At 36.6% G+C, this 26,202-nt stretch overlaps 1 protein-coding gene across 10 annotated transcripts in view; it reads right to left on the reverse strand.

Annotated features, from left to right (window-relative positions):
- LOC114928407 (zinc finger and BTB domain-containing protein 8A-like) overlaps positions 1-26,202 on the reverse strand; it is a 72,453-nt gene that overhangs the window by 37,285 nt on the left and 8,966 nt on the right. For 2 of the 10 annotated variants that reach the window (XM_029299564.2, XM_029299565.2), the window contains exons 3-5: positions 12,445-12,998; positions 11,344-11,523; positions 9,234-10,342 (exon numbers count right to left, since the gene is read on the reverse strand). In XM_029299564.2, coding sequence (XP_029155397.1) covers positions 9,671-10,342; positions 11,344-11,523; positions 12,445-12,975 — 1,383 coding nt within the window. In that variant the 5' untranslated portion in view covers positions 12,976-12,998 and the 3' untranslated portion in view covers positions 9,234-9,670. The other 8 variants (XM_029299569.2, XM_029299571.2, XM_029299572.2 and 5 more) reach the window with 8 other exon arrangements.

Consider the following 26,202-nt stretch of genomic DNA (forward strand, 5'->3'; position numbering starts at 1 on the left):
TTAGAGGAAGACAAGTAGGATCAACGAGTGATAGATAGAAGAGCGAAAAGAGCGGAAATAAAAAAAAAAAAATAAAACCGATTAGAACAATCTCGGAAGTTGTACGACGTTGTCCGATATTAAGAAAATGTACTGTACTTTGTCGCGCTGTGGTCCAGATAATACTCTGTGACGTTTTAATTAACGAAGAGAAATTTCTTGAACATATGATTTATAAGACACAGTATTATGGCTGCTTAAATGTACTTTACGAAGATGTATAGAAATATTCCGACAATATAAATCTTTAATGCTGGAATGCGAAACGACGCTAAGAGTGAACAAGATCCTCTAAAGTTCTCTCGTCGAAAATTTTCTCAATTTTTGAATTTTTTAGATCTGTACATTCAGGAAAAAAGATCAAATAATCTGCATATGCATAAATCTGCATTTATAAAATGCAATGATTTAATTCGAAGAACTGCAAAGGACATCGAAACGGATCGATGAAATAGAGGACAAAAGATAGCACGTTGCGAGAATAATTAGAGTAATGAAGAACAGACTGCATAATTATATGCAGCGATAGATCAATGGAACGAGCTATTGCGTAAGAGAGGGATGCAAAACGTTGTTGGCTTTTTTATTGCTCGACAGAGAGAAAGAGGGAGAAAGAGTGCCCTTTGACTGTGTTGCAATGGCAAAAGTCTGGCGTGGTACTAATTTCCATTTGGGCTCTGCTCGATTCACTAATGTAGCGACACTATACAACTACGTTGCCCGGAGAGACGAACGCATGATTTTCCACCGTTAAAGGTCGGAAAGTTATGACACCGAAGTGCCTCGTGACATGACAATGTTTCTCACGTCTCGCGCGATAGCGAGAAAGATACGTATATACATATAATGCAGGATATACATATAATACCGTTACAAACTGCATGTCACGGCCAACTCACAACGTTAATATTACCGAATTGTCACCCCTACGTGTCTTTCTTACAGAGAAGAAATTGAGAGACTCAAAAATCCGTGTCGTTCGTAAGTCCTGTACGAATGCCTGCGAGTTTTGCAGTAAAAATACCATATCACTGCATAGTAAATATACGCAAAGTACAAGTTTTTAATATTTAGATCATTCCTGACAAAAATTTCTCGGTAATTCTCTCCTTCTTTCCCCTCCCTCCTCTCTCTCTCTCATTTTTTTCGATATCAATTAACTATATGATTCACCAAAGGCAAAATGTGATTTAAAAATATTGTATGTGAATGCTCAATGTACATCTGTCGTTATTTTTTACAAGAAGACATTACAACGGTTTAATTCTCAAAAAGCAATTTCATTCATATGTCACGTTGCTCTAAACTTGTACATTTGTTTGTCGTTAGTCAAGCTGCCAGGACGGAAAGAGTCAATACATGTGTCATTGATAGAGAGTTATGTCGTTCCAAACTCTTGCAATTTTTACTACCGTTCGGCGCGATCGATCTCGGACTTAGCGTGCAACTTTATCTCGCGGAAAATGTTATGGTTTATTCTTTCTGAGAGAGATATGAATTTTCAAAAATCTGGTGAAGTAAAAATGCAGACATTTAAGTTCAAAAAATTAAAGATTAAAATAAACCTTAAAATTTGTAATTTGAAGCAATTCAAGTTCCTTCATATTATTTGGAATTTGCGTATAAAGATATATCATATAAAATATAATATGTAAGAATAACAGTGAAAAAACTCGAGAATTTCAAACTGTTACAAAAGCTGTAAAAACTAAATAAATGGTGAACAAAAAGCAAATAAAACTAAATAAAATCGTCGAAAAATAAAAATATAAAAAGAAGAAATAGATAAATAATTTTTTCAATACAAATAATTTTTGTGATCGTTGCTCGTAATTAAAGTGGTTCAGCAAGATTCTCGACTGTCTTGCGCGTACATTTTTTTACTAGTTCCGAATATGTGACGCTGCCAGAACATCCGCTTAGCGAAATGAGACGTCGCTCATTGTTGCATAATACGCGTAAGTGAGAGAGAGGGAAACAAACGAGACTGCATTACGTTCCCGCGAAACCGCGATGTCGCTTTGTACGAACGGACAGCAAAAGTTCGCTGTCGCCAGTCGTACGAGAATATTTCGAAAAATCGCTAGAATCCCGAGAAATTCTTTTAGAAAATCACAACAAGAAAAGCGAATTTCAATAGTTGCAGAAGAGGAAAGTAAATGTCGCAACGATTGAAAGAAGCAAAGAATACAATCCTATTACACTTAAACCCGTAGAACTCTGTGTATGACTTTTAACTAATCCTACGTTTGGAATAAAACCAAGATTCTTGATTTATAAGGTAACAACGAGCTTAAATAAATTGTGTTTAAATAATCAGAAATCCGGAAAGACAAGAAACTGATTATTGATTATATTAAACATATGCACGAGAATATCTGGCATACGTTTGCTAGTACCTACGACCGCATACTTTCCTAAAAACTTCGACATATTTGCTTGATCTATGTCTGCTATTGGCGCGAATTCAATGGCTCGAAGAGCTAAAAGTGTCACATGTGCAAATAGAGAAAGAATGTAGATAGATAAAAAAAACCTGGCCCGATGCCATTCCTTTACAAAGTTTCGTGAACGTTTTTTGCAAAAACAGCAAAAAAGGATGCGTATGTTACATAACGATATAAGAAGGGCTATAGACGTATGACCATACATTGTCTAAAAGAGGTATATGTCGCTTACTATAATTATTTACTATTTATCGTATTTATGATTAGTCATTGTATCCTTGTACTTAACGAAAGGCACCACATAAGTGAGTTCGCAAGAAGCCTGTTTTCTTCTCGTAACAGTCTATGGGCCTGCGGGACTAGTTTCATCATGACTATTTTTGAGCCACGGCGGCTCATACAGAAATCAGTCTTCGACGTGATTCACAACCTACGTTATATAAATATAATATATATGTATATATTATATATAATATATATATTAACGTACATGCATCGAAAAATGCTTTGCATCAGACTTTTACTATGCCAGATTTATTCAAGCGTTTAAAACTTGAAAGTTTCATGATTTATTATTATTGTTGCACATTATATATACTATGTATACATATACATATATAATTATATGTATTAAATATACATATATATATATATATATACCTATATAAAACGTTTTTTTATAACACATTCTATATATGTTCACATTCCTTATCGAATAGATATTTTATAAAAAATTTTAATGAAAAAAATTGCAATATAATCAGAATAATGCAAAACTTTTTTACATGCACGCAAAATATTTAATATTTTTAATAAAAATAATATTTCTGCCACGCCTATTTAAACGAAAAAGCCAAAGATATTGGAATCAAAAAATTTGAACGTAGAGATCGGAGAAGCCAAATCCTCAGAATCAAAATAATTGTTAATGAAAAGAACGATTACGAGATCAAAGAATAAACCCCGTAATCTTGAAGGAACGTTACTCATCTTTCGGAACAATACGCGATGTTACACGATATTAGACGATCAGTGGGAGGTAGAATACGAATTAAGCTTTGTACTCGATATTACTTTCACTGAGATCTCTGGCCACTGATTTTATAAATACTCCATTACATCTAAGGGAGCTTTAGTTCTCTTGAGCGAGAACGGATCCCATGTCTCTTATTCATTAATTCATTAGAATTAAATACTTAGAAGTTACAAACGCACAAGAATAAATAGATTTAATTTTAATTATAATAGTACTTAAAAAATGAGAGAAAAAAATTTACGCGCGCGTAACGGCATTATATAGGCTTTTCTTATATAGGTGTCACGTATAGCAGCTGTGCGACGAGGTCGACACTTCGTTGATCGTAGCAATTATTATTAATTACGCGTGAAACTTGAAACACGGACAAAAAGTTGAATGTCAAGTTAGCTCTCTAATATATGCGCGCGAATCTAAACTTACACTTTACGATAGGAAAATAAAAATTATGTAAGAATAAAGTATATGCATTATACGAGGTCTTCTTAAGAATCGAAGGACTCAAGCATCCAAGGCTTTGAAAATTCAAGGATGAATGGAACCTACGACATAGTCACGCTAAGTATCAGCGACAAGATAGGGATAGATTATGCAGTTTTCTAGGTGCGATAGTTTAATGCGTTCTCTAATTGAGTACCGTAAATTATTGTATCTCAATAACGCCTGCATCGATTCAAGTCATAATATTCTTAATTCAAAGATTTACGCAATTCATGATAGGTATACTTTGCACGTGTATGCACTGCCTCTTATTATGCAACGCAAGAGTTACTAAGTCAAGAAATGCGATTCGGATTTGGCTAAGAAATGTTTAGGTTCCATACGCGTAAACGGTGATAGCAAGCCCTCTTGTGGCATTCCGTGTTTCAACTTAATGTGCCTTTTCAAATTGTCAGACCTGGTCAACGATATCATACAAATGTGACATACGTGTTTATCGGGATTGTGCGATTTCATGTGCTTTTTTATGTTGGCTACGCTCTTGCCGCAGATCTTGCAGCACTCCATACCGATCTGCGAATGTTCTAACTTATTGTGACTGTCTTTACTTATATCCTCTTTTTTGCAAGTCCTTGTCGTTCCTGGAATACAAGGTCCCGTTTCAATGAATTTATCATCATAATCCACCGACAATGCCAACTGTGTCTACTAGTATCATCCCAAGATAAGAATGGTCGATTCGACGTTACCACACTTAATCGTTTCCTTTTTCTTACGCAATGTTATCTGCGATATAATATCTCTTGGTTTTAAAAAGAAAATCGCGCCTAATCAATCTAATAAAAAATATATAAATACAAAATTAGAAAATAAAAGATTCAAAAATAAATATCAAATCGCAATATTATTAACTGCTTCTACAACATAAATATATTTTTTGTTCTTGCATGATATTCGAAATAAAAATATTCTACATTTAAGATTTTACCTCTTTTTTATATTTATATTATTTGAATATGCACTTTAACATTTTTTTCTAAAATAAGAATTTTTACGGGATAGATATTACTTTATTAATTATTGTTTTTAATAAAGCAAAAATTGCGTATTAAAAAATTTCCAATTCTTCATTACATAGATTGAACATAGTATGCATAAAGCTAAATAATAGTTTATTATAGCTATACTATTATGTTTTATAAAAGTAAAATTTATATTTTTCGAATTTTTAAACGAATCTTTTTTTTACTAATTTCGATTCATTTTTAAAATACATTTTCGAAATATTTAAATGTCTTAAATATGACAGATTGCCATTGCGAAAAAAGGCATTTCGGATGATAACGTTAAATGGAGCACCCTGCATACTTCCCATAAGTCACACTCTACGTCAAATAGTTGCAGAGAAAAAGGAATTCTCTCTATTACGTTCAAAGTCAACGAGAATATCATAACGAACATCACACTTGTATTTATACAGGGTAATGCACATAAATGGAATTGCTTAATTTTCTCTCTTGTTTTCATAAGCGCTGAAAACATATATGCATGTAAATGTAATGAAGAAATTACACAGAAGAAATAACAGATATAAAAATAGAAAAACAGGAAGATCCAAGGACAATTGAAAAAAAGGAAATTGAAACTTTTCTGCATTTATCGGAAACAAGACGAAGAATCAGCCAATTCCATCAAGGACTTCACCCCGTGCTCTTTCTCATCTATAATTACCTACTCGTAGCAAATGTCAATAACAATGTAAAAAGCGCAATTCTACTGTCATCTCATCGCGTTCCAAGAGACTAAAGATACTGTCACAATACGTACAGGAGAAAAAGAAGGAAGGAAAAAGACGTCAAATCAAGAAAAAGAAAATCGAATAGAAAATAAATGTTCAATGTAAAGATCTCAGAATAAGAAGAGAAATTCACCGATGTTTGCACGACAAATTCCATCTACAAAAATCGCGATATGAACTATCGACTTTGCCCCCCACCCCATTTTCAAATACCGCCTATACATAAATTGCTCCATCGAAGATCAAACGCGCATATCCCGCGACTATTGGCAATTATTGCATAATGTATCTCGTATAATATTTTAACTAACTAAATATAATATGAATATGCAACCGCGCGAAAGGAATATATAATCGAGCGGCTATCAACGACTATTTGACGACGACGACGACGACGACGACGACGACGACGACGACGACGACGACGATGACGAGATCACCACGAGGTCGAGGATGCAAAATATAAACGTAGTATAGAGTTAGCAACAAAATCAATTTAATGAGCGGTTTAATCGCGGTTTATACTTCTTAGCTTCAGAAATAATCGTTAGGAGGAAAAATGATACCTAGGGTTACGAGTTTTCCTGCAGCTGCTTCTGCTGCTGCTAGCGACTATTATTAATGCATCGACGATGCGCAGTGGATAAGAATCGTATGACTATAAATAAGCGTGACGTATTAATGCGAATAAACGATAGAAGATATCTCGTTAAAAATGTTTTATCTCTTAAATCCTTATCTATATGTTTACTTTTTGTAATTATACAAAAAAACGTATGCAAGAACTCGGATCTAAGAATCTTCGAATCCCTAATTCTCCTAGAATCAATGAAGATTTTCAAATTAAAAGATCTGCGAATTTTAGATTTTTTAAAGTGAAAAAATTTTAGCATCTCTAATTTTAGGATAGATCTTTTGGAATTATAGGATTCTCGGATCCTCCGTTCTTGAATAATCGCGTTAGCCTCCACATTCATCTCTGATATCAAACAATGTGTATAGGAAACGTCTTATGTAACGAATTTTTTTCCCGCGATCGGCAAGTTTATTAAAGCAAACGACGGATTGCGCAACGAGATGCGCCGACTGCACATTTTGTTGCTAATATTCTTGTTCATTCGTATAGATCAAAACGAACAGCGCAAGAGAGACGTGAGAATATATAAGATCAAGATCGCTAGGCACGGTGACGCAAGATACGGCAAAGGGTATATAAGAGAATAGAAAAAAAAATACAGCGTAGAGACATGCACAAAGAGTCCCGTCGTGAAAATTACATATATGCGTATATCTGCATCCGCACGTGCACGCAGTATATGCATATATGGCATATATATCCACATATAACATGTGTGTGTATATATACATATACATACATACATACATATATATATATATATATATATATATATATATATATATATACGCACACGCATACATATGAAATACATGTGTTTGTATGTACACGTTATCTCGCACCACGGCGCACATTTACGCGCATTCACGCAAATGGAGTTCGTTAATGTGACACCACGCATACGCACGCACGCGCGCCCGCGCACGTGCAAGAACAGCGAGATGAACTCAGCCAATCGCACCCACACACCATCGCAATCTCGGACACAACAAAAAAAAGAAAAAAAAGAGAGAGAAAAAAAAGATAGAAGTACAGTCCATTTGCTGATACCATGTCCCAAACCAACGAGAAATTTTGTTATATGTTTTCTGTATATATTAACACACGTAATTAAAAACTACCACAATGACGTAGCAAATGCACGATACCATCACCACAACACCAAGGGTTCATGTAATATACATATGTAGTTATATATATATATATATATATGTATGTATATATATGTATATATGTATATATACACAGATGGTGCATATTTGTGTCAATATGTATGCATATATATATATATATATATATATATATATGAATATATGTATACACATGCACGTACATATATACATGTACAAATATTGTACATATATATACATATATAGAAAAAATTTTTGACTTTCTAAAATTACACTCACTACACTTGCCAGATTTGGAAATAGAGGGATGCTCGCTTCGTACGATACCTACGTACGACTCGATTCGTGTCAAATCCTTGCAAAACGTGCATGCAGATTTCCCTCGATTTCTTAGATGTAACATATTTCCCACACATCGACTGACAAAGAGTTCATTCTCTTCGCCTGCGAGATATCAAAGTGTTTAAAAGATGCAAAATCAGATGTTGACGAGATTGTCATGAATTAAACGCGATACTTACAGCAAGTCGTAAAATAATGCATTGATAAATCTTTTATCGTAATATTCAATCATATCTGATTGTTTAATCATGTTTGAGATATATTATCTTCATATAACATACGAGTTTATCGCACATTAAAATGGCTTACGGAAAAACAAGGAAATATGTTAAATCTAGATGAAATTTTGGTCGTAAAATTGAAAATATGTGCAAGTCTTACCATCAAGTCCGTCGAGCATTTCCGGGGGATTGTGGTGCTCGGATGATTCGATCCCCTGAACACCATCACTGAGCGCCCCTGCCGTGGTCCCTCCATCTTCTCCCATCAGTCCGACTGGATGACCCTGCACACGAAATGATTATATACATTTATAAATAAGCATTTGTGACAATAATGTTTAACGGATTTATAAATATTACTCACATGTAAATAATAGTTATATGACGTGGGTTTACTTAAATTGATATATTATATATAATATTTATTTCTCTTATCAACATTTATATAGTTTTTTTAATAACAATAAAAAAACAATAGTGACACAATTTTTTAATCAGACTTAAATATAAAATAGTAATTTCTAATTAAAGAAAATCAAATATTTTAATTAATAAAATGTAACAAATAATTTTTACATTAGTCCATTTTTATTCCTTCTTTAAAAATATAAGAATCCATCACAAAAATATTTTCGTCTCAGAAATATTTGCATTCTTTTTTTTTTCATATATTGAAAATTTGTTAATATATTATAACTGCTATCTTACAATACATAGTTATATAACAATGTGTATTTTTATAGATATTAAAATTTTTCTACATTTCTCAATCATTTCAGAAATATTCTGCCTTATCGTTGTAAAAATAAAAATATTCAGAATATATAAAATTCTAAATTTTATTTATTCATCTGTTTGCGCACTTTTCAAGATCATATAAAAATTTTACAAATTAATTTGTAGACTATTTAAATGTACAATTGTTATATAAATTATATCTTGTCGATCGCAATAAATTCATGTATATATCATATATTTTTCATAAAATAAAAATATTAATAACTTTATTTTATTATATATATATATATATTTTTTTTTTGCATCTTTAACACAATATAATAGTGTATACTATAATAGTGTACATTTACTTGTCTTAATCTATATATATATATATATATATATATATATATATATATATATATAACAATAACTTTAACATCAATAAAATCATCTGATAAAGAATATGTCAAACTAACTAATAAGTATGAAGGCACACAAAAATATTGCTATGTTAAAAACATGATCAATTAGAAAAATCTAAGAATCATAAAATTTAAAATTAAAATATAAGAAATTTTGGAAAAAAGGATTTAGTAGTATCAAAGAGATCGGCTAGGCAAATAACAGTGCGCGTGTAGCACACAAATTTCTCATTATGATTCTTGATTACAAATTTGATTAAAACGGATCAATAAGAAACAAAAATTTAGTTAAAACTTTGAAGCATACTTTATACAAATGTGGTGTGCATGTGTGTGTAAATATTGCATTTATAAATATTAATTTCTTTTAAATTAATTGAGCGAAACAAATTACAAGCTAGATAAGCACAATAAAAATAAAATAATAAGTATCAAGGCTAGCATGTCTTTGTTGTGTAAACGTAATTTTTTTTTGCCTCGATTTCTTTAGCTATACATAGATTATGTGCTTTACATTTATCATGATGGTTTACGATCTCGAGTCTAAAATTGCCGTTTCCAGCAGCGAACGAAGTGCGAATTTCTGGTATGGATTCGCTCCACTTTCTACAGTATTTGCAAAACATAAGATTCGATCGTTCGTCATACTGCAACCAGGAATATGTTTCTAACCATCCGGCTTTAAATCTACCAGCCTTTCTACTTTGCGGAGTAGAACGCTGCAAGTTGGTACACAATGTTGATTGAATTACGGACATTCCCGGTTCCTGATTTATTCGTAGTGATCTACGCATATCATTATCAGGCGTTTTAACATTCGGACTACATTCGGATAACGTTTCAGGATAAGATTTCATTGAATTAATGTTATCGTTTTTATACGAAGGATGCGAGTTCACGAGTACTGTTTGACTTGTTAAATTATACAAATTTCCAGAAAATTCAGATGCAGTTCCTGACATATTGACACAGAGAGAACCTCCAGCCATGATGGCACTTTCGCGAGAAACTTGTACCACAGCCGAATCTGGACGATTTGAAGTCATGTTCTGTACATCCATAGTTTCGTCACTCTTCCCATCTCTCTGAACCTCCCACTCCATACTAGTCTGTCAACAGAGAAGGAAAGGATATCTGCTTAATCAACACATCTCGATCGATTGATCTTTTTTAGCAGAAAAGCCAATTCTGTAATCTCTAATTAGAAAATCCCTTCCTTCCCATGTCTGTTTTGACTGAGTAGTTGTAGGATGACGGTAAGTAATCGTCATCAGTTGTGGGAACAGTAACGAAACTCCGTCACAAGGAAAATTATCTCCACGATATATTACGAGAACTTTGCACTTCATTCACGAATGTGCAAAGCGTTTTAAGCGAGAAGAGCATATAGCATCTTCGAAAAAAAAACTACGGATAAAATAAAAATATCTTAATAAATAAATATGATCAGAATAAAACATGCTGGAATAATATGTACTAAGTGCCTTGTTATACAAACACCTCACACCACAGAATATTCAAGCAATTTATATGTGCATTATTTTAAAAAACTTATGTAAATTGACATATATCATTCTTAAATACAAAAGCAATTATTAAAAAAATATATTGCAAAAATAATACATCAAATAATAGTGCATATATAATATACTACTTAAAAATATGTATGCTTACAGATAAATATGATAAAATGTCAAATATGAATAAAAATAACTTTTTGATTCAGTCTTGTAAAATCAGAATCATAAAAAAACAAGAGCATAAATACATTTCTTATCTTCTTTATCTTTTACACCAGTATGATAAATAAATATATCAGGAAATAATATATTTTCTTCAACTGTATAAATAGTAATTGTTAAAATATTTATAATTACCTTATGTATCAATAAAAGGAAAAAAATACACATATATAATTGCACATAATAATATGCAAAGTTTAAAAGATTAAAAATTTTTAAAGTTATTCTTTTATGTTAACAAATGTGTATGCTAATGTGTATATTTGCTGGAAGGTTAATATATATACATGTTTAAAACTAGGTGCAATGTATATAAAAGAAAATGATTAATCAAAATGAAAACATGAAATGCATAAAAGATTACTTACAGGGAGGGAAATATTGTCATGGAAGTCCGGTAAGTGATGATCCACCTCTTGTTTTATAGAAGCCTGTGGTTGTGAAGCAGGGGACATGGGTCGACCACCATCTTCCATCTCAACTCCCAGGGCATTATTTAATTTTGGAATTACAGGAGGACTTGATTTGTAACTACACTGCGAAGATGTCTGAAAACAATCAATTATAAATTTTATCTGTTCTAAATATTATTAAAATTTGATTTTAAAAAAATTAAAAAAAAATAAACTCAAATAAATTAATTATTTATGTTGACTAAAAATAATAAATGGATTTATTATAATAAAAAAGACGTTATAATATTATTAAAATAAATAAAAAGACAAGTTTTTACTAAATAATCATGTCTACAAATATTATTGCATCATGTAGCAAATTATGCTTAATATTTTGGAGCAGAATATATCTCATCTTAAACATATAATTTTACATCTGTATGTAAAAGATATCTTATGGTAATATTTGTTTCATGAATTATACAAGAGATATTTAGCTTTTGGCCTAAACTGTTCAAGGTTACAAGTAAAGTTATTTGGAAAGCTGTGCACACACATATACATATAACATTCATTGATAATAATATGAGACCGCAATCAAATAGATCTTTAATTGGTAACATATGTTTACTGACATAAACAGAAATCAACATTTATATAAATTTACTCATAAAAACAGTATTTATATAAACATTTTATATGTATGTTATTTTATTTTAAAAAATTCGAAGAAAAATATTAACATGTAATCAATTTATGAAATTAATAAGTAAAATATGCAGCATAATATCCATCTTGCTCTCTGTTGCAAAGAAATGTAACGAGGATAAAATAAAACTTGTATTTAACCTATATTCTAATGGAAATATTTCTGAAAAAAATACATCTGTATAAACTTAAAGAGGAAAATATATCACATTGCTCCATTCTAATATAATTTTCCTCGATTGAGCTTTAAGATGAAAAATATAGCTTGCGCATGAAAGATGATAAATGTGCACGTTAAAAAGAATAAAAAATGTTACATTATCTAGTTGAAAATAGTTACAAGAAATAATATGTCGTGTTATGTACCTGAGAATCGGACAGGAATCTCTCACTAGGCGGGCCAGAAAGGGAAACATCGTAGCTGCCTGAATGCTTTCTTTTCCTTTTATCGGGATGGGACTGGAGATTAGGCGAATCGGTATGTCTGACTCCAGGTTGTGTTTCTGGCTCTGGTGACGGACTCTTCTCCTCCGTCTTGTTATTTACACTATTATCAGTGAGGCCTCTGATCTGCAATGCCTCCGCTGTTTTAAGGAACATTGGTAGCAGATGCTGACTAACGTTAACTTCTCCCTTGTACATAAAGTGCAGCAATGCCTTCATCTCTGTATCATTGACATCTTTGAGGAATATAATTGGATGGGGATGGGTGTTTTGTATGAAAATGCTCTCAAAATATGGACTGCATGCGGAGAGTATGGTCTGGTGTGCCTTGAATGTGTCTCCGACACAGGCCAGGGTCACGTCACAAAGTGCCTCTCTAGCAAGTAGCGAGCTGAGAACGTCTGTAAGGTTGGCTGGATGATTGTTCCACCGTAGACAATACTGCTGGTCCATCTTGTCTATCTCCAATCCCGACCCTACAAGCAAACTAGTTGCCCTGAACTGTCTACATAAAAAACGTAATGCTATAACCCTGACCAAACCGAATGCCCTCCCTAACCCTTAAATCGCTAACTCACACACAATCTCCACGCACACTTTCCTATCGTCCTGACAATATCTCCCGGAGCGGATTAAATCGCGGCTCTATACCCGCGCACAACGTCCTCCGTGCTTCTGCAAATGTGCCACATTGCAGTATAACTGTAAAACCCTTCAGGGTTCACGCCACGCTACTATACGTGCAGAAAACATTTTTTCGCATAACCTTAGCCCGATCGAGTTAACCCGGGACGGATTTCTACGCGACAAAGCCGCGACACGGGGATCACCGAGCGAGGTTAGATCACTAATTGCGACGCAGTATACGTGCCACCCACGTATACGATAATAATCCGATATATTCGGAGGTAATGTTTTTGGCAATGTCAATATTCGCGAGGCTTGGGCGCCATTGTCGGCCGTGCCGTGCTCGTCTAGCCTGCACGAGCCTCCTCGCGCAAAACTCGCGTTTGTTGACGCTCGATTTCTAACCGTTCGTCCTACCTTAGCCGCCTCGCTTTATTTACACCGATCTCGCCCAGCTTGCGCTCCGTACGTCAATCCCGCGCACGCCAAATATCCGCCTCTATCCGTATCCGCACACGTCGATTACTCACCTCTCGCAAACTTTTTGCCATTACAACGCCACCCGACCCTTAACGTCCACTGCCATACCAATCTGCCAATGCCTACGGCCTTATTTTTAAAATACTTTTGACCTTCGTGCATCTGCCGCGGGGAATGGCGCGAAGGGCGCTCGAATTCAAACGCGCTTAACGCGACGCCGAGTATTCTCGACGAGAAGATGCCTTGTGTCGGAGATCCGGACGACTAACGCGACCGTCCGATTACGCGACATATCGCGCCCGAGTCTGTTGCGCCGGAATACGGACTATTCGCGCCTCGCTCACCGCCATATCGATCTGCGATGCCGGCCTTCTTATTTTCCGAATGATGCACGTTTCCGCGCGTTACGATCGACGTGCGATGTGGCGCGAAGAGGCGCTCGATTCAAACGCGCCTCGCTTCGGTCTTTTTCTATCTTTTATTTTCTCCAGCTAGATTCTTTGGCTAGTCTTCTATTTCTTCAATTGCCTCGTGCATTTTTCTCAAATGTAAATAACGTAAGCGTGTGTCGTTAAACGTCGTACTCTCTTAAATAATCCAAAATATATGTGTAATGTTCATTTCACATTTTTTCTTCAAAATTAATTACAAATTGGAAATTAGATTTTTAAATCTATTTCAATGCGATTTCTTTTTTTATAAATTTGTAATGTTTAATATTTTTTTCTTTAAAAAAATTACAAATTTGGAATTATATTTTAAAATCTATTTCTATCCGATTATTTTTTTTTTTTTTATTTTGTATTGCAAATGTAAACGATGTAAAAGTGTCGTTAAATGCGTTGGAATATTAATCGTCTGTCGTACTCTTTTAAATAATCGAGAATATATATGTAATGTTCATTTAATATTTTTATAATATTTTATAATATTTTTTCTTAAAAAAAATTACAAATTCGGAATTATATTTTAAAATCTATTTCTATCCGATTATTTTTTTTTTTATAAATTTGTATTGATGCAAATGTAAACAATGTAAGCGTGTCACTAAACGCGTTGGAATATTAATCTCATCTGTCATACTCTCTAAAATAATCGAAAATATGTGTAATGTTTACTTAATAATTTTTTTTAAAAAAAGAAAAATACAAATTTAAAATTATATTTTAAAATCTATTTCTTTCCTATTAATTTTTTTATAAATTTGTTTTGATGCAAAATATTTGTCAAAACTGATTGCAGAAATTATTAAAAAACAATTAATTTTTTCCCATCGTCGATAAATAATATTTTACAATAATAAAAAAATAAATATAAATATATAATAATTATAATCTAAATTATGTTTCATAATTACGTAAAAGCTCTCATAGGAAACTTGATAGTTAACGTGCAATCTGAAGAGTAAATGAAGCGGTTTCTATATTCAGAATACATTGATGCACTTTCGAGCGGTTTCCTCGATATTTTAACTTAATTATTCATGTAGTCGTAATTTAACACTTAGTTAACTTTTAAATTTATGTAAAATCAAATAGTACATTAAAATATTTAATCTCCACACAAAAAAAAAATTTTTTTTTCTTTATATATTTATAGCTAATTTGCTTTTTAAAAAAGGAAAGAATCTCGATTAAAAATTTAGATATATTCATCGCTCAATAAAGTCTAATTAGTAATGTGCATAAAAATTTACAATTTTTATTTTTAAATGTTCTATTTTTTTCAAAGAAATTTCATTATTGTAAATTTGTGATTGATTAATTTAAAAATAATTAAACAAACATATTTTTGAATCACCATCAAAATATAAATAAAATATGCGTATTTTCTCATATTACTATAAAATTTAATATCTCTATAGATAATAAAGAATATAAATTGAAAAAATGTCAATACACATATTTTGCTATCAAAAAATTGTATATTTTTTCCGCATTTTTAATAAAAAAAATTCTAGTAATTTATTATAATATTTCCAACACGTTTTACAACCTTTCACATACATATATTCATTTCACATATGAAGGAGAATGCTTTATATAATGTATTAAAAAAAGATTAGTAATGTTATTTCCCATATCATTTTTCTCGTCAACGTGTGAGATTCTGCGAATGTTTGTATAACCCATAATAGTTGAAAATATTAATTTTGAGAATGTAGCTCGCCATCGTAAAAAGAGAAGAAGATTCTCATAGTTTTATCCATTTGGTTAAGCGTGGAGCTTAACAGCGCGAGAAAAATCGTACGCGCGCGGTTTCACGACCGCATTTTCCTTCTAGTTTTCTACTCGACATCGTCATAGTTACTGAAAGAGCTATACACTGACAATGAGTGATAGAGAGAACAGTGCTCGATACATTAAAGAGAAAATTCCGAGAAAATTCCATTTCGCGGAAAATTCCGATGTACAAATCGGACTACCCTCTAGCTTCATTTGACGGTAATAAACGGTAATTTGCGCAAATCGCGGAGTATCTGATATTAATTTGATACTATTCCCCCCCCCCCTCTCTCTCTCTCTCTCTCTACTTTCCCCTTTTTCATGAACGATAATCGTGTTATCCGTGCGAAATCAATAGGTAAAATTGGGGAAAATTGGAAAATCTTCTCAACCGAGATTTCCAACGCGGATTTACAAGCTTTGAACGGCTGTTAACAGATTTAATCCGCGCTTTCATCGGCATCGCAAAAAATTATGATTCGCGAATATATATTCAAAGATAGAAACACGATAAATAAAATAAAATGGCCGTATGTCAAAACGATGATACGATAAACGCGATATAAATGGAAAATTCAATATTCCCGTATCCTCTTTTTTTAGTGCAATAATATCGCGATTGAAAATGGTTGGAAAAATATCTAATTAATCGCGTTTGCGATGAGATTTTGTTGCAATATATGGCACAATATCTATCATTTAAATTCAATCTCGCATTTTTGCTCCATTTCGAAATACGCTAGCTGATCTAATCCGTATATGAACAAGATTCATTGTGCCATTACAGGACATATCCTAATTGTACTCATTGTCAGTTCTATGTCACATTCCTATTTTCGCTTAAATGAGATATTAATCGTGGAACGCGAAATGTGTGAAAGCTATATCCTTGTTTATTCGTTCGAGGACAGAATAATATCACATTTAAAGAGCTCCGGGAATATCCGAGTAAATATATATATATACGCATATACGCGTTGTATGTATGTACACAAAACTATATAGGTACTGGATTTTCTCAAATAACAAACTAGTATGTGTCAATATTATGTTGAAGCGTCATTCATTTTCGGATAATTTCAACGAATCTCAATTAACGTAGGGATCGGAAAAAAACATAGTGGAAGAACTATTTTATCATGCGACTTTAGAAATTAAAAAAATGAATTTCAGCATTTCAGTATGACATTATGATGTTTCATAAGATTTTTATCTCTAATTATAGAGATCTCTTTGCCAGCTATTATTTCATTATATAGTTTTTATTATAAGAAAATTTGAGATTGAAAAGCCACTTTAATACGTGTAAGTTCAACTAAATTCTAATTAGGCCGATCGTAAACCCAATTATGAAAGACTATTATTAATTACACGTCGCAGAATTCTCCTCTCTCCGTATTTATTAAACTAAACACGCGCGCTAAGAACGGCTGATGCAAAGATTCTTTCTGGCCTCCTTTAATAACAATGTGCGAACTTTAATAAGGATTACGTATAATTAGTTCTATCACGTCATGCGCTTCTTCATTAAGCAAATCCATCCCTAACGAGCTATTTACCCAGATAATATTCGAGTGTCATCTCATTCATATTTCCTTGTAACCAATGCGAGATAAAAGAAGTTACTTGTGTGTGAATAAAAGGTCGAGAGATTTAAAGGACTCTCTAAAATAATCTTTCCTTGAAATCTGTGTTCTAGTTGATTGAAAAGCATCGTGAAAAGAAGAGATTATACCTTCTCATATTCCTTCCACCGTATGCAGCAACGTTATAAACGCATCTAAACGTGTATCGACATTGCATAATTCCATGCATCTAGCGAGGCTAATATTTTCAACAAAGAATGATTGTTCCCTTTCGCGAAACACATACAGTTTTAAAAAAATTATTTTTTTTTGAGAGGGAGGAAAACAGACCTGTGTGTCCTGCGTGCCGGTAAGATGTTGACGGTCGTGCCCGCAATTAAGCGGGCCGACCTTGGCCCTTTGACGCCGGAAGCGTGACGTTCAGCCGTCGAAATGCATCGGCGATCGATGCATTTCCCGCAGCGTGGTCGCGCGCGGCCGCGGGAAAACGTCGCTTCCGGCACAAGGTTGCGGCGCGCATCGGCGCGCTTTATCTTCCGGAAGCTGCTCGGAATTCTCATCTTCGACGCGTGGAAGATCTTCGTTCCGTTGACAGATCAACGGCAAACGCCACCGTTTTTTTTTTTTTTTTATATCAAAAATATATACGACCATTTAACCGAACCTCTCGGTTTTTTCTTGAGCAAAGTACAGTTCAGGTGTAAAAAAATAGACTTTCGCTTTGAGCAATGAGCGTATAGAGAAATAGAAACTACTTGACTTGTTTTTCTCTCAATGTCTCCATCGATGTAACGTGCAAAAGAGCCGCGGAGACGCCAGCGTCTCTATCTCTCCGAGATTCCCGTCTGGCGCCGCGGATCGATTAGGAATTGGAAGTTCGAGTCCATGACGCAAACACGAACGATAACGTGGAAATATACGGAAAAGCTGTATAGAGAACGCTCGCACCGATAAAGGACGCACCGCTGCATGCGTTTTCCTCGATTACAATACATTGAATACGTTCGCGGGACGAGCGTTTTGAGACGTGAAATCTTCAAACGAAATCGTTTTCTCTCGCGAGCAGACGTCACCCCATCGACGCGACGTATAATTTCCTCGTGAATCGCACAAACGTAACGTCGCGTGTTCACGATCTCCGAATACGCTTGCGACTTTTGTAGCGAGTAAATACACGACGAGATATATCCCTTCAAATGACTCGAGAGACCAGAGCAGAGCGATCCGAATAATAGAAACGCTTTGAGACGTTCCGCCCTCGCGAAGGTGATGGGAGTCGGAAAACTTTGGGAGAACTAAGCTCACTCGGGAGTACCTGTCTCTTGGAACCATCACCATGGAAAGTTATTCCGGGGCTCGTCTTCCTGCGAGAGTATCTATTTCTCGAATCGACTCAGAATCTCCCAGTGATTTTTCCGGCAATCTTATCTTCAAGAATAAGCAAATATAGGATCAGAGAACATTTTTTCTATTCCAATTTGCCGCGTGTCGAAAGAGAGACGACGTTGATTGTTTATAGCGCGCTAAAACCACTTAGATGACGATTACAAAGACACAATGATCGCGTCGAGAGAGATCGCAGAGGGGATTAAACTGCGGGTGTATCTGCTGCCGAGAAAACAAAGCGGAACGTTCTTTGTTGCGTCGGAGAATAAAAAGGAGTAAACGCGCCGCGAGACGGTGAAGTTAAGCGGAAAAGTTATCTGCGATTAGCGCGCCTCGCGATAAACGCGCGATTAAATTTGCATAATAAGCGGCGAATTATTTCACGACACGGAGCTACGCGGCAGATTAAAAATTAAGCTTGAAAAGTAGAGCGGCCGAGCATTAACTACACGTGTGCGAATGAGAGACGCCCGCTCTATCTACGTGTGTAGAAAAAAAAAATACGACCAAATACGTTGAAATGCGAGAACTGAAATTAGTTAACATTCGTAACTGCTTGCCGTATTCTAATTAACGCTTTATGAATTGTACAACTATTTCCGCGCAGAAATTAATTGAAATCGATGGCAATATTTCCCGCGGGTCGAACGTCAAATATTGTATTTTCTCCGCCAAAAGAGCGATATGCTAATCACCATCGTTTAAATACAAGTATCTGCGTATCTATAATTCAATCAATCGTTCGTCTTTTAACAGACTCTATTTTTCAATATTTTCTACTTTGTGTAAAAAAGTTTGAATAGTTTTCAGATGATACGTTTTTCTTTTTCGTAGATTATTCATAAAATAAGTAAGATTTCGTTTTACAAATTAATTTTCTGAAGAGAAATTACTCTTATATTAATTTTTTCTTCTTTTAAATGAAAAATATGAAACAAGGTACTTCTAGAATAAGTTTCTCAATATGGCAATATATTTCATCTAACGCGTCAAAGATGCAGAAAAATATTTATGGTTCAGGCATTACATTTTTCAGAGATTACATTCTATCGCTCAATTGCAAAATTCTATTTTACCAAAATTATTCCGACTCGAATAAAGAAGAAGCGAGCCAAGATAAAACCGCCTTGCAAGGCACGTTTCTTGAACGTGCGGCATATCTCATCGGAAAACCCATGCACCCTTATATACTGCAGACGCAGTAATAATACTCGCGTAAACGAATAGCGAAAATATGGAAATTCCAGTCCGACCGCGCCGTCCCAACGTAAATAATTGCATCCTTGCACCTGCCCCACGCAACTTTCTCGGAACGAGCGCGAAATTCGCGTACGGTTTTACCGCGCATTTTTCCCGCTAACTACTCCGCTTGTACTCGAATTCCCATCTGATAAACATTGATTCGACAAAGCGAGTTATCGAGGGTTAAATATATAAGGATATTCGCGTCCTACTTCTGGTGATTGCTTTTCCCGAACAACGACACCTCTCTCTCGAATCGACGATTGTGTCTTCGGCGAATTTTCCGCTTTCGGTTCGCGAGAAGCGCGAATAATTTAATGAATTTCTTTTTTTTGGGGTAACGAAAGCTCGTCAACATGCAATTTATATTCGCAGCGACTCGTAGTCTCGAAGGTAGCAAGCAGGAAACGAGCAGGAAGCGAGCGCGAGTGACAGCGCATCGCGCGGCGAGCAATTTCGAAGCGATGTCGACGGGACGTCGTGACGCCGTCTTTCCACCCTTGTAGGAGAGAAGTCGGGCGTCGGAAACGCGCGTGCCATCGATCGCGCGATCGTCAAATCCTCCCCTCGGCCTTCCTGCCCCTCCCAACCACTCCGTCCGCGAAGTTCCCGCCCTTTTCCGATCGCGAGGAAAACGCGGCACGACGCGGCGCGTCCGAACAAGGATAATAGCGATACGTCGATTCCTTGATTCTTCGTCGTCGGCGGATCTCGTCGACGGAATCGTTACCTGGTTTATTGAAATTCGTGAACATGAAATCCCGTCGGCGGTACGCGGTCCTCTTCGGGCGCTGCGCTGCTGCCGAAGACGGGATGGACGATCTTCCGTCGGCGATCTTCCACGAAGACGACGAGGAAGTCCCTCTACCGCTTCCTCGGAAGTAGCCGTGCGGTCCTTCGCGGGCCCTCGTTGCACCGGAAGTTCTTCGCGCGGCGTGTGTTTACTTTTTTTCCGCGCACTCGGATCGTCAACTCGCACTCGGCTTTTGCGCGCCAAGTCCTTTTCAGCTCGCCATCGTTTGTCGTTCGCGCGAGAAGCGCGAATAACTCGCAATCGAGACAGGTGACACACGTTTAATTACGGTATCGCGCGTATCACAGCGAACTCGTGACGGCCGATATAATCGAGGACGAGGACGTCGAGTTACGGCGCAGTGAATAGCAGCGCGAGCTCGTCCGCCAGGGAGGATCAACGGAGTGGCGTGTGCACTAAGTTGGCCGCGGAGCGCGACTGGGGTGGCACCGAGAGAGAGAGGGTGGCGTTGATGCAGGTCGACGTGTACGCTGCACGGGCACATCCCCCCTAATGAATGCACCAGGCATGTGCGAGGGATTTTATGTTCGCCGCCACCACCGCCGTCTACCCTCTACCGGCACCACCCGAGGACCATCGTCGTCGTCGCCGCCGCCGCCGTCGCCACCACCACCCCTGACGCTCTCCAGCTTTCCCTCCCGCAACCCCTTCGCCTTCCTTGTCTTCCCCTGACCGATGTGTCCTCCACCTCGCCACTCTCTCTCTCTCACTCTCCCTCTCGGCACATCGAGTTGAACCCCCTTTTCGCGCGCCACCCGCCACCCAGCGCAACCAGACGCGCGCCGCTTCCCGGGTCCGGCGTGGGGCGGTTTTGCCCCGTATGGCGGAAGCCACCGCCGTGCTCCTGGGGCTGTGCCCGGTTTTCGCCTCCTCCTGCGTGCCTGCGGACCGTACTCTGCACCCGCCGATTGGTACGCACAACTCACCCGCCCGTACGCGGATCCTCTCCTGTGCACCTGCATATACGATCGCTCGCTACATTTCCTCGTGTCCTTCTCTTCCCGCCGCCAACACTCTCGTCCTTCCTCAAAATTTTCACCCCCACCTTCCACCCCAGGTTGCTCTTTGTCCGTCTCCTTTTCGCGTTCACGCGCGCCGTCTTCGTCCTTTGGTTCGCGCCGTTTATCTTCGTCGAACGACGTCGTGGTATACTCGATATACCCGGGGTCGGGACGTCGCAGCCGCGATATCCTGCACCGACCGTCGAGAACATCGTTGAAATTTGCCGGCGGTTTACGTCTTCCGAGTTTCCGGCGTGTTCGCGGCAGTAAGGAGTACGGAGGATAATTCCGCTTCGAAGCGTTCTCCGAGGGACGATCGATAAATCGATCCGGTAACGTGGCTCCTATCGTTACACGCGAATCGCTTCACGTGACGGTTCTTATAATCGATGCCGCGTGGCTTTTTATCATTTTCGATCAGTGTCAAAGCTTTCTTTATTTCGTCAATAATTGTTGCCTCGCGAATAGGTTTTATTCATCTCGCTAGGGGGATAGACTGGATGTAACAATTCTATAAAGATCAACCGCGAGAGAGAGAGGTGCGGAAGTAAATTCGATACACGTTTTAGCCCTTTCGAACGTAATGCATCGTCAATTTCGAGTGTAATTCCGTTACCTTGAGACGCTTTGTGCTCCGAGAACCACTCCATCCACCATCTTTGCAACAAATTAACTTACCCGACAGACAACTTAGCACATTATATAACGAACGGGCGAATGTACTTTCGACATCAAACATTTTTGCGCTTGTTGCGCTCTCAGACACTGTTTATATGATTGTAGAAAGACGGTGGATCTCGGAGTACCAATATTTCTCGGAGGTTCAAAGAGGTCTACGGAATTGTCTGCTCAAAGAAGAAAAAATGCAGATTGGTCCGTCCATTTGTTCCGTCCGATCAAAGATATATATTCTTTCATTAATATTGTCCTAATTCTAACTAATATAATTATTCGTAATAATTAATTTACGAGAATTACAGGCCGGAGTAATTATCCCAGAATTTCAGACCTAGCTTAAGTACAAAATGCTCCTTCGTTCTACAATAACTAGTCGATTGCTAATTTTCTTCTTCTTCCAATCTTCCCCTTTCCGAACAAAAACATTTTGATAAATCATCACGCAAGAGAGAGCATCGTCTTTTTTGATGTTAGTTTAATTAAACCGTAAATAGTACATCATCTTATCGCTACTGCGTCTTCATTATCGTTGTTGTCATCGCGGCGCAGCCACAGTGGCGACGTGTCTAACGGCATGGTTGACATTAATAAGGCATGACAGCAACTTTCTCTATCTCTCTCTTCTCTCTTTCTCTGTCTTACGTAATTATTACAGAATGTTAATATTACATCATCGCGCTTCTAACTATTGGCAGTTAGACACCCTTTGCGTACCCATCGCTTACACTTGTGGCCTCTTAATATATGTCTCTTAATATAAAGGATAAAGGTTCTCCAGATAAAAGCCCTACGTAAAAGATCACTTAAAATGTTCCAAGTTCTTAATGAAAGAGAGAAAGAGAGAGAGAGAGAGGGAGAGAAAGAGAAATAACATTAATATTATATAATTAGAAAAATTAAAATATGAAGAAGATTATATAAAAAAGAATATTCGCGAAATTGATTGTCCATCTTTATTATTATATTCCTCAAAAATAAAGATTCGAGATAAATTTGTTTAGATTGAGTTATTAAAGTTTCCATTTAAAGATTTAAATAGAATTTAAAATTCTTTCTCGTTTGCATGTGCTATAAATATTATAATACTCTATCAATTTAATGGAACGTCAAATTTATTTCATCAATTATTGCGGGCAGCGATTTTGTAAAGTTTATCAGGAAAGATTTTTATTCGCTAACTGTTTTACAAAAATAAAATTGAAATAATTAGACTGAAGAGAAATGACAAACAGCTCTCTAATTGCAAAAACTTTAGCTACAAGAAGTGGATACTTTCCTCATTTCGCGACAATAGTAGCGTGACTAAATCTCTCAGTAAAGAAGGAGATTCTCCTCATCCGACAATGTCTTATTTAAAATGCATGCACAATGAAATCGCTAAGTGGTCGGGTTACTACATCGGTGAACTGCCGGAAGGAGAAAGAAGCCGCACAGTACGGCCAAAGAGAGGAGAAGTCATAACGGGGAAAAGAGATCGAGTCGGTTTAAAAGCTGATAGTATATATTCAGATGAAATCTTTCGTTTGGCCGTCGGGAGAGTCGAGCTTTAATAAACTTCGCGAGCTTTTCTATGCGGCGGCCGAGTACCGACTATGTACCAGCCGTCAAGTGCAAGCTTAGAAGCTTAGCAGCTCATAAGTACGTATAAACCAGAGTGGAAGTAGTGGAGAGTATGCACGTGGAAGGAAAGAAGACGAGAAGTTAGGAACGAGCAAGTGGATAAAAGAGGAAGAGAGAGATAGAGAAAGAAAGACGAGTACAGAGTGATCCACGTCAAAGGCTTTCGCTTAGCTCTGATTTCACTTAGCTCCGAACGAAAATAAGTATTCTGAGGAATTAAAAATTTAAAGAATCTAGCAGTTGGTTCTTATAGATTTAGAGAGATCAAATATTTTGAATAAACATAATATAAAGTCTACAACATCAAGATTCTTAAAATTCAAGTGCACCCAGGAAGACAATTCATCCTTGAACCTTATAAAATTAAGACACGATGAGGCATACAATTGAAAATATACAGAATACAAGTTAATAACAAATCGAGTACATGAAAAGTTAACTGTGATAACTTGGAGCACCTTGTACATCGAAAAAAAGGTCAGTGCCGTGTAAACTTAGCGAGAGGGTAAACCGAGCTTTCATAAATTGAGCATGAGTTTTTCAGTTAATTGTTGCGTTTGTATCTTCTCTTAACGAAGTGTTCTCTCTCTTTTTCTCCTTCTACTTCCTCCTATTTTTTTTTTTGCGACCGTCGTGTGATTCCGCGATCCAACCCGCGGCAACAACACGGTTCGCTGCTACCTAGGAAGCTCCGGCGACGACGAGAGCGGCAGAAGGAAAAGAAAAAAGAACAAGTTGCGCGACCTGCATGAGGAAAAAACTGAAAAATGGAAGTTTTGACACCTACTAGTAGCTTCCTCTTGACATCGCATCGCCGTCGGGTTCTCCACGTCGTTGTCGATGCTGTCATCGAAGCGTAGCATCGAGAAAAACGAGACCAGACTCTTCTGATGAACAATGAACTGACGACTTTGTTCAAGCGATTATACTTGAACGAATCCCCGCAATGACCGCGGATTATTAAATTAAATTACAGGCTGTTTTCGTGAGCCTTCTCCCGTGATAACAACGCACTATCATATATTTAATCAAACAATTTACTGATATCAAGAGAAACGTGACTACACGTAACACATTTTTACTTTTTTTCGTACTTATATTTCTTGAAAATATTTGTTGAAGAACATCGAAAAGACGATATAAAGTAATTAGAGAAGTTGCAGAGTCTACGAGATGTCCTTTTGATTTTCTTCAAAAAGATATCGCATTCGATAAATAATATACTTTGTATTAATATCTACAATGTGTACAAAGTTTAACAAATAGACGTAATTCTTTCGTTTTCTTTTCCACCATAAAATTAAATTTCATTTTTAGATGCAGAAAATTTAATAAATATGATATAATTTCTCTCTCTCTGTCGATTCTCTCAATTCCCTGTTGCAAAATTAATTCCACATGAGAATTTCATGTTAAAGAATATTTTTTCGTGTACGCGCATCTAATAACAGCGGTCCGCGCAATAATCATTTCATCAATTTGTTGAGTATCATCGACGCAGTATGACGGGAGCTATATTAATTTGCAGTTGTTGGGCCCAGAGGGCATCAATTTGTTCCCGTCGGTTTGCTAACTGGTCAGCCAACAACGAAATTGCGAAATTCTGGGATGAATTTATGCAGCCGTGATTCGTTCGACGTTTCGTATATAAAACTGTCGTTGCACCCTCCCGAGTTTTAGCCTTCACCCCGCGGCGGTGATTCGAAACAACACGGATACGCACCCGCCCGAAGAGGAATCGCGCTGTATTGCTGTAAACTGTTGCGGCCGCTTTGTTGGAGAAGCCGGGACAAAAATGCGACACACCGCGTCAAAGAATATAGTTTGCCGTATGCGAGTTTGAGCAAGCGCGTGACAATTTCGGCGAAGCGAGAGCAAACGCGGAAAGCGTAATCGATATCGCGCGTTCCCATTTTACACCTGCCATCCGAGTTTGACATTCGTTTACCCGGCTTGCCAAGAATAATCCGCGCTTCCGGATCTCGTAACCGAATTTACGTCCGTCGAAGTTCCGTATATAT

This window comes from Nylanderia fulva, unplaced genomic scaffold, assembly GCF_048542155.1.
Source record: "Nylanderia fulva isolate GAGA-0341 unplaced genomic scaffold, ASM4854215v1 Scaffold1, whole genome shotgun sequence".
NCBI classification, from domain to species: domain Eukaryota; kingdom Metazoa; phylum Arthropoda; class Insecta; order Hymenoptera; family Formicidae; genus Nylanderia; species Nylanderia fulva.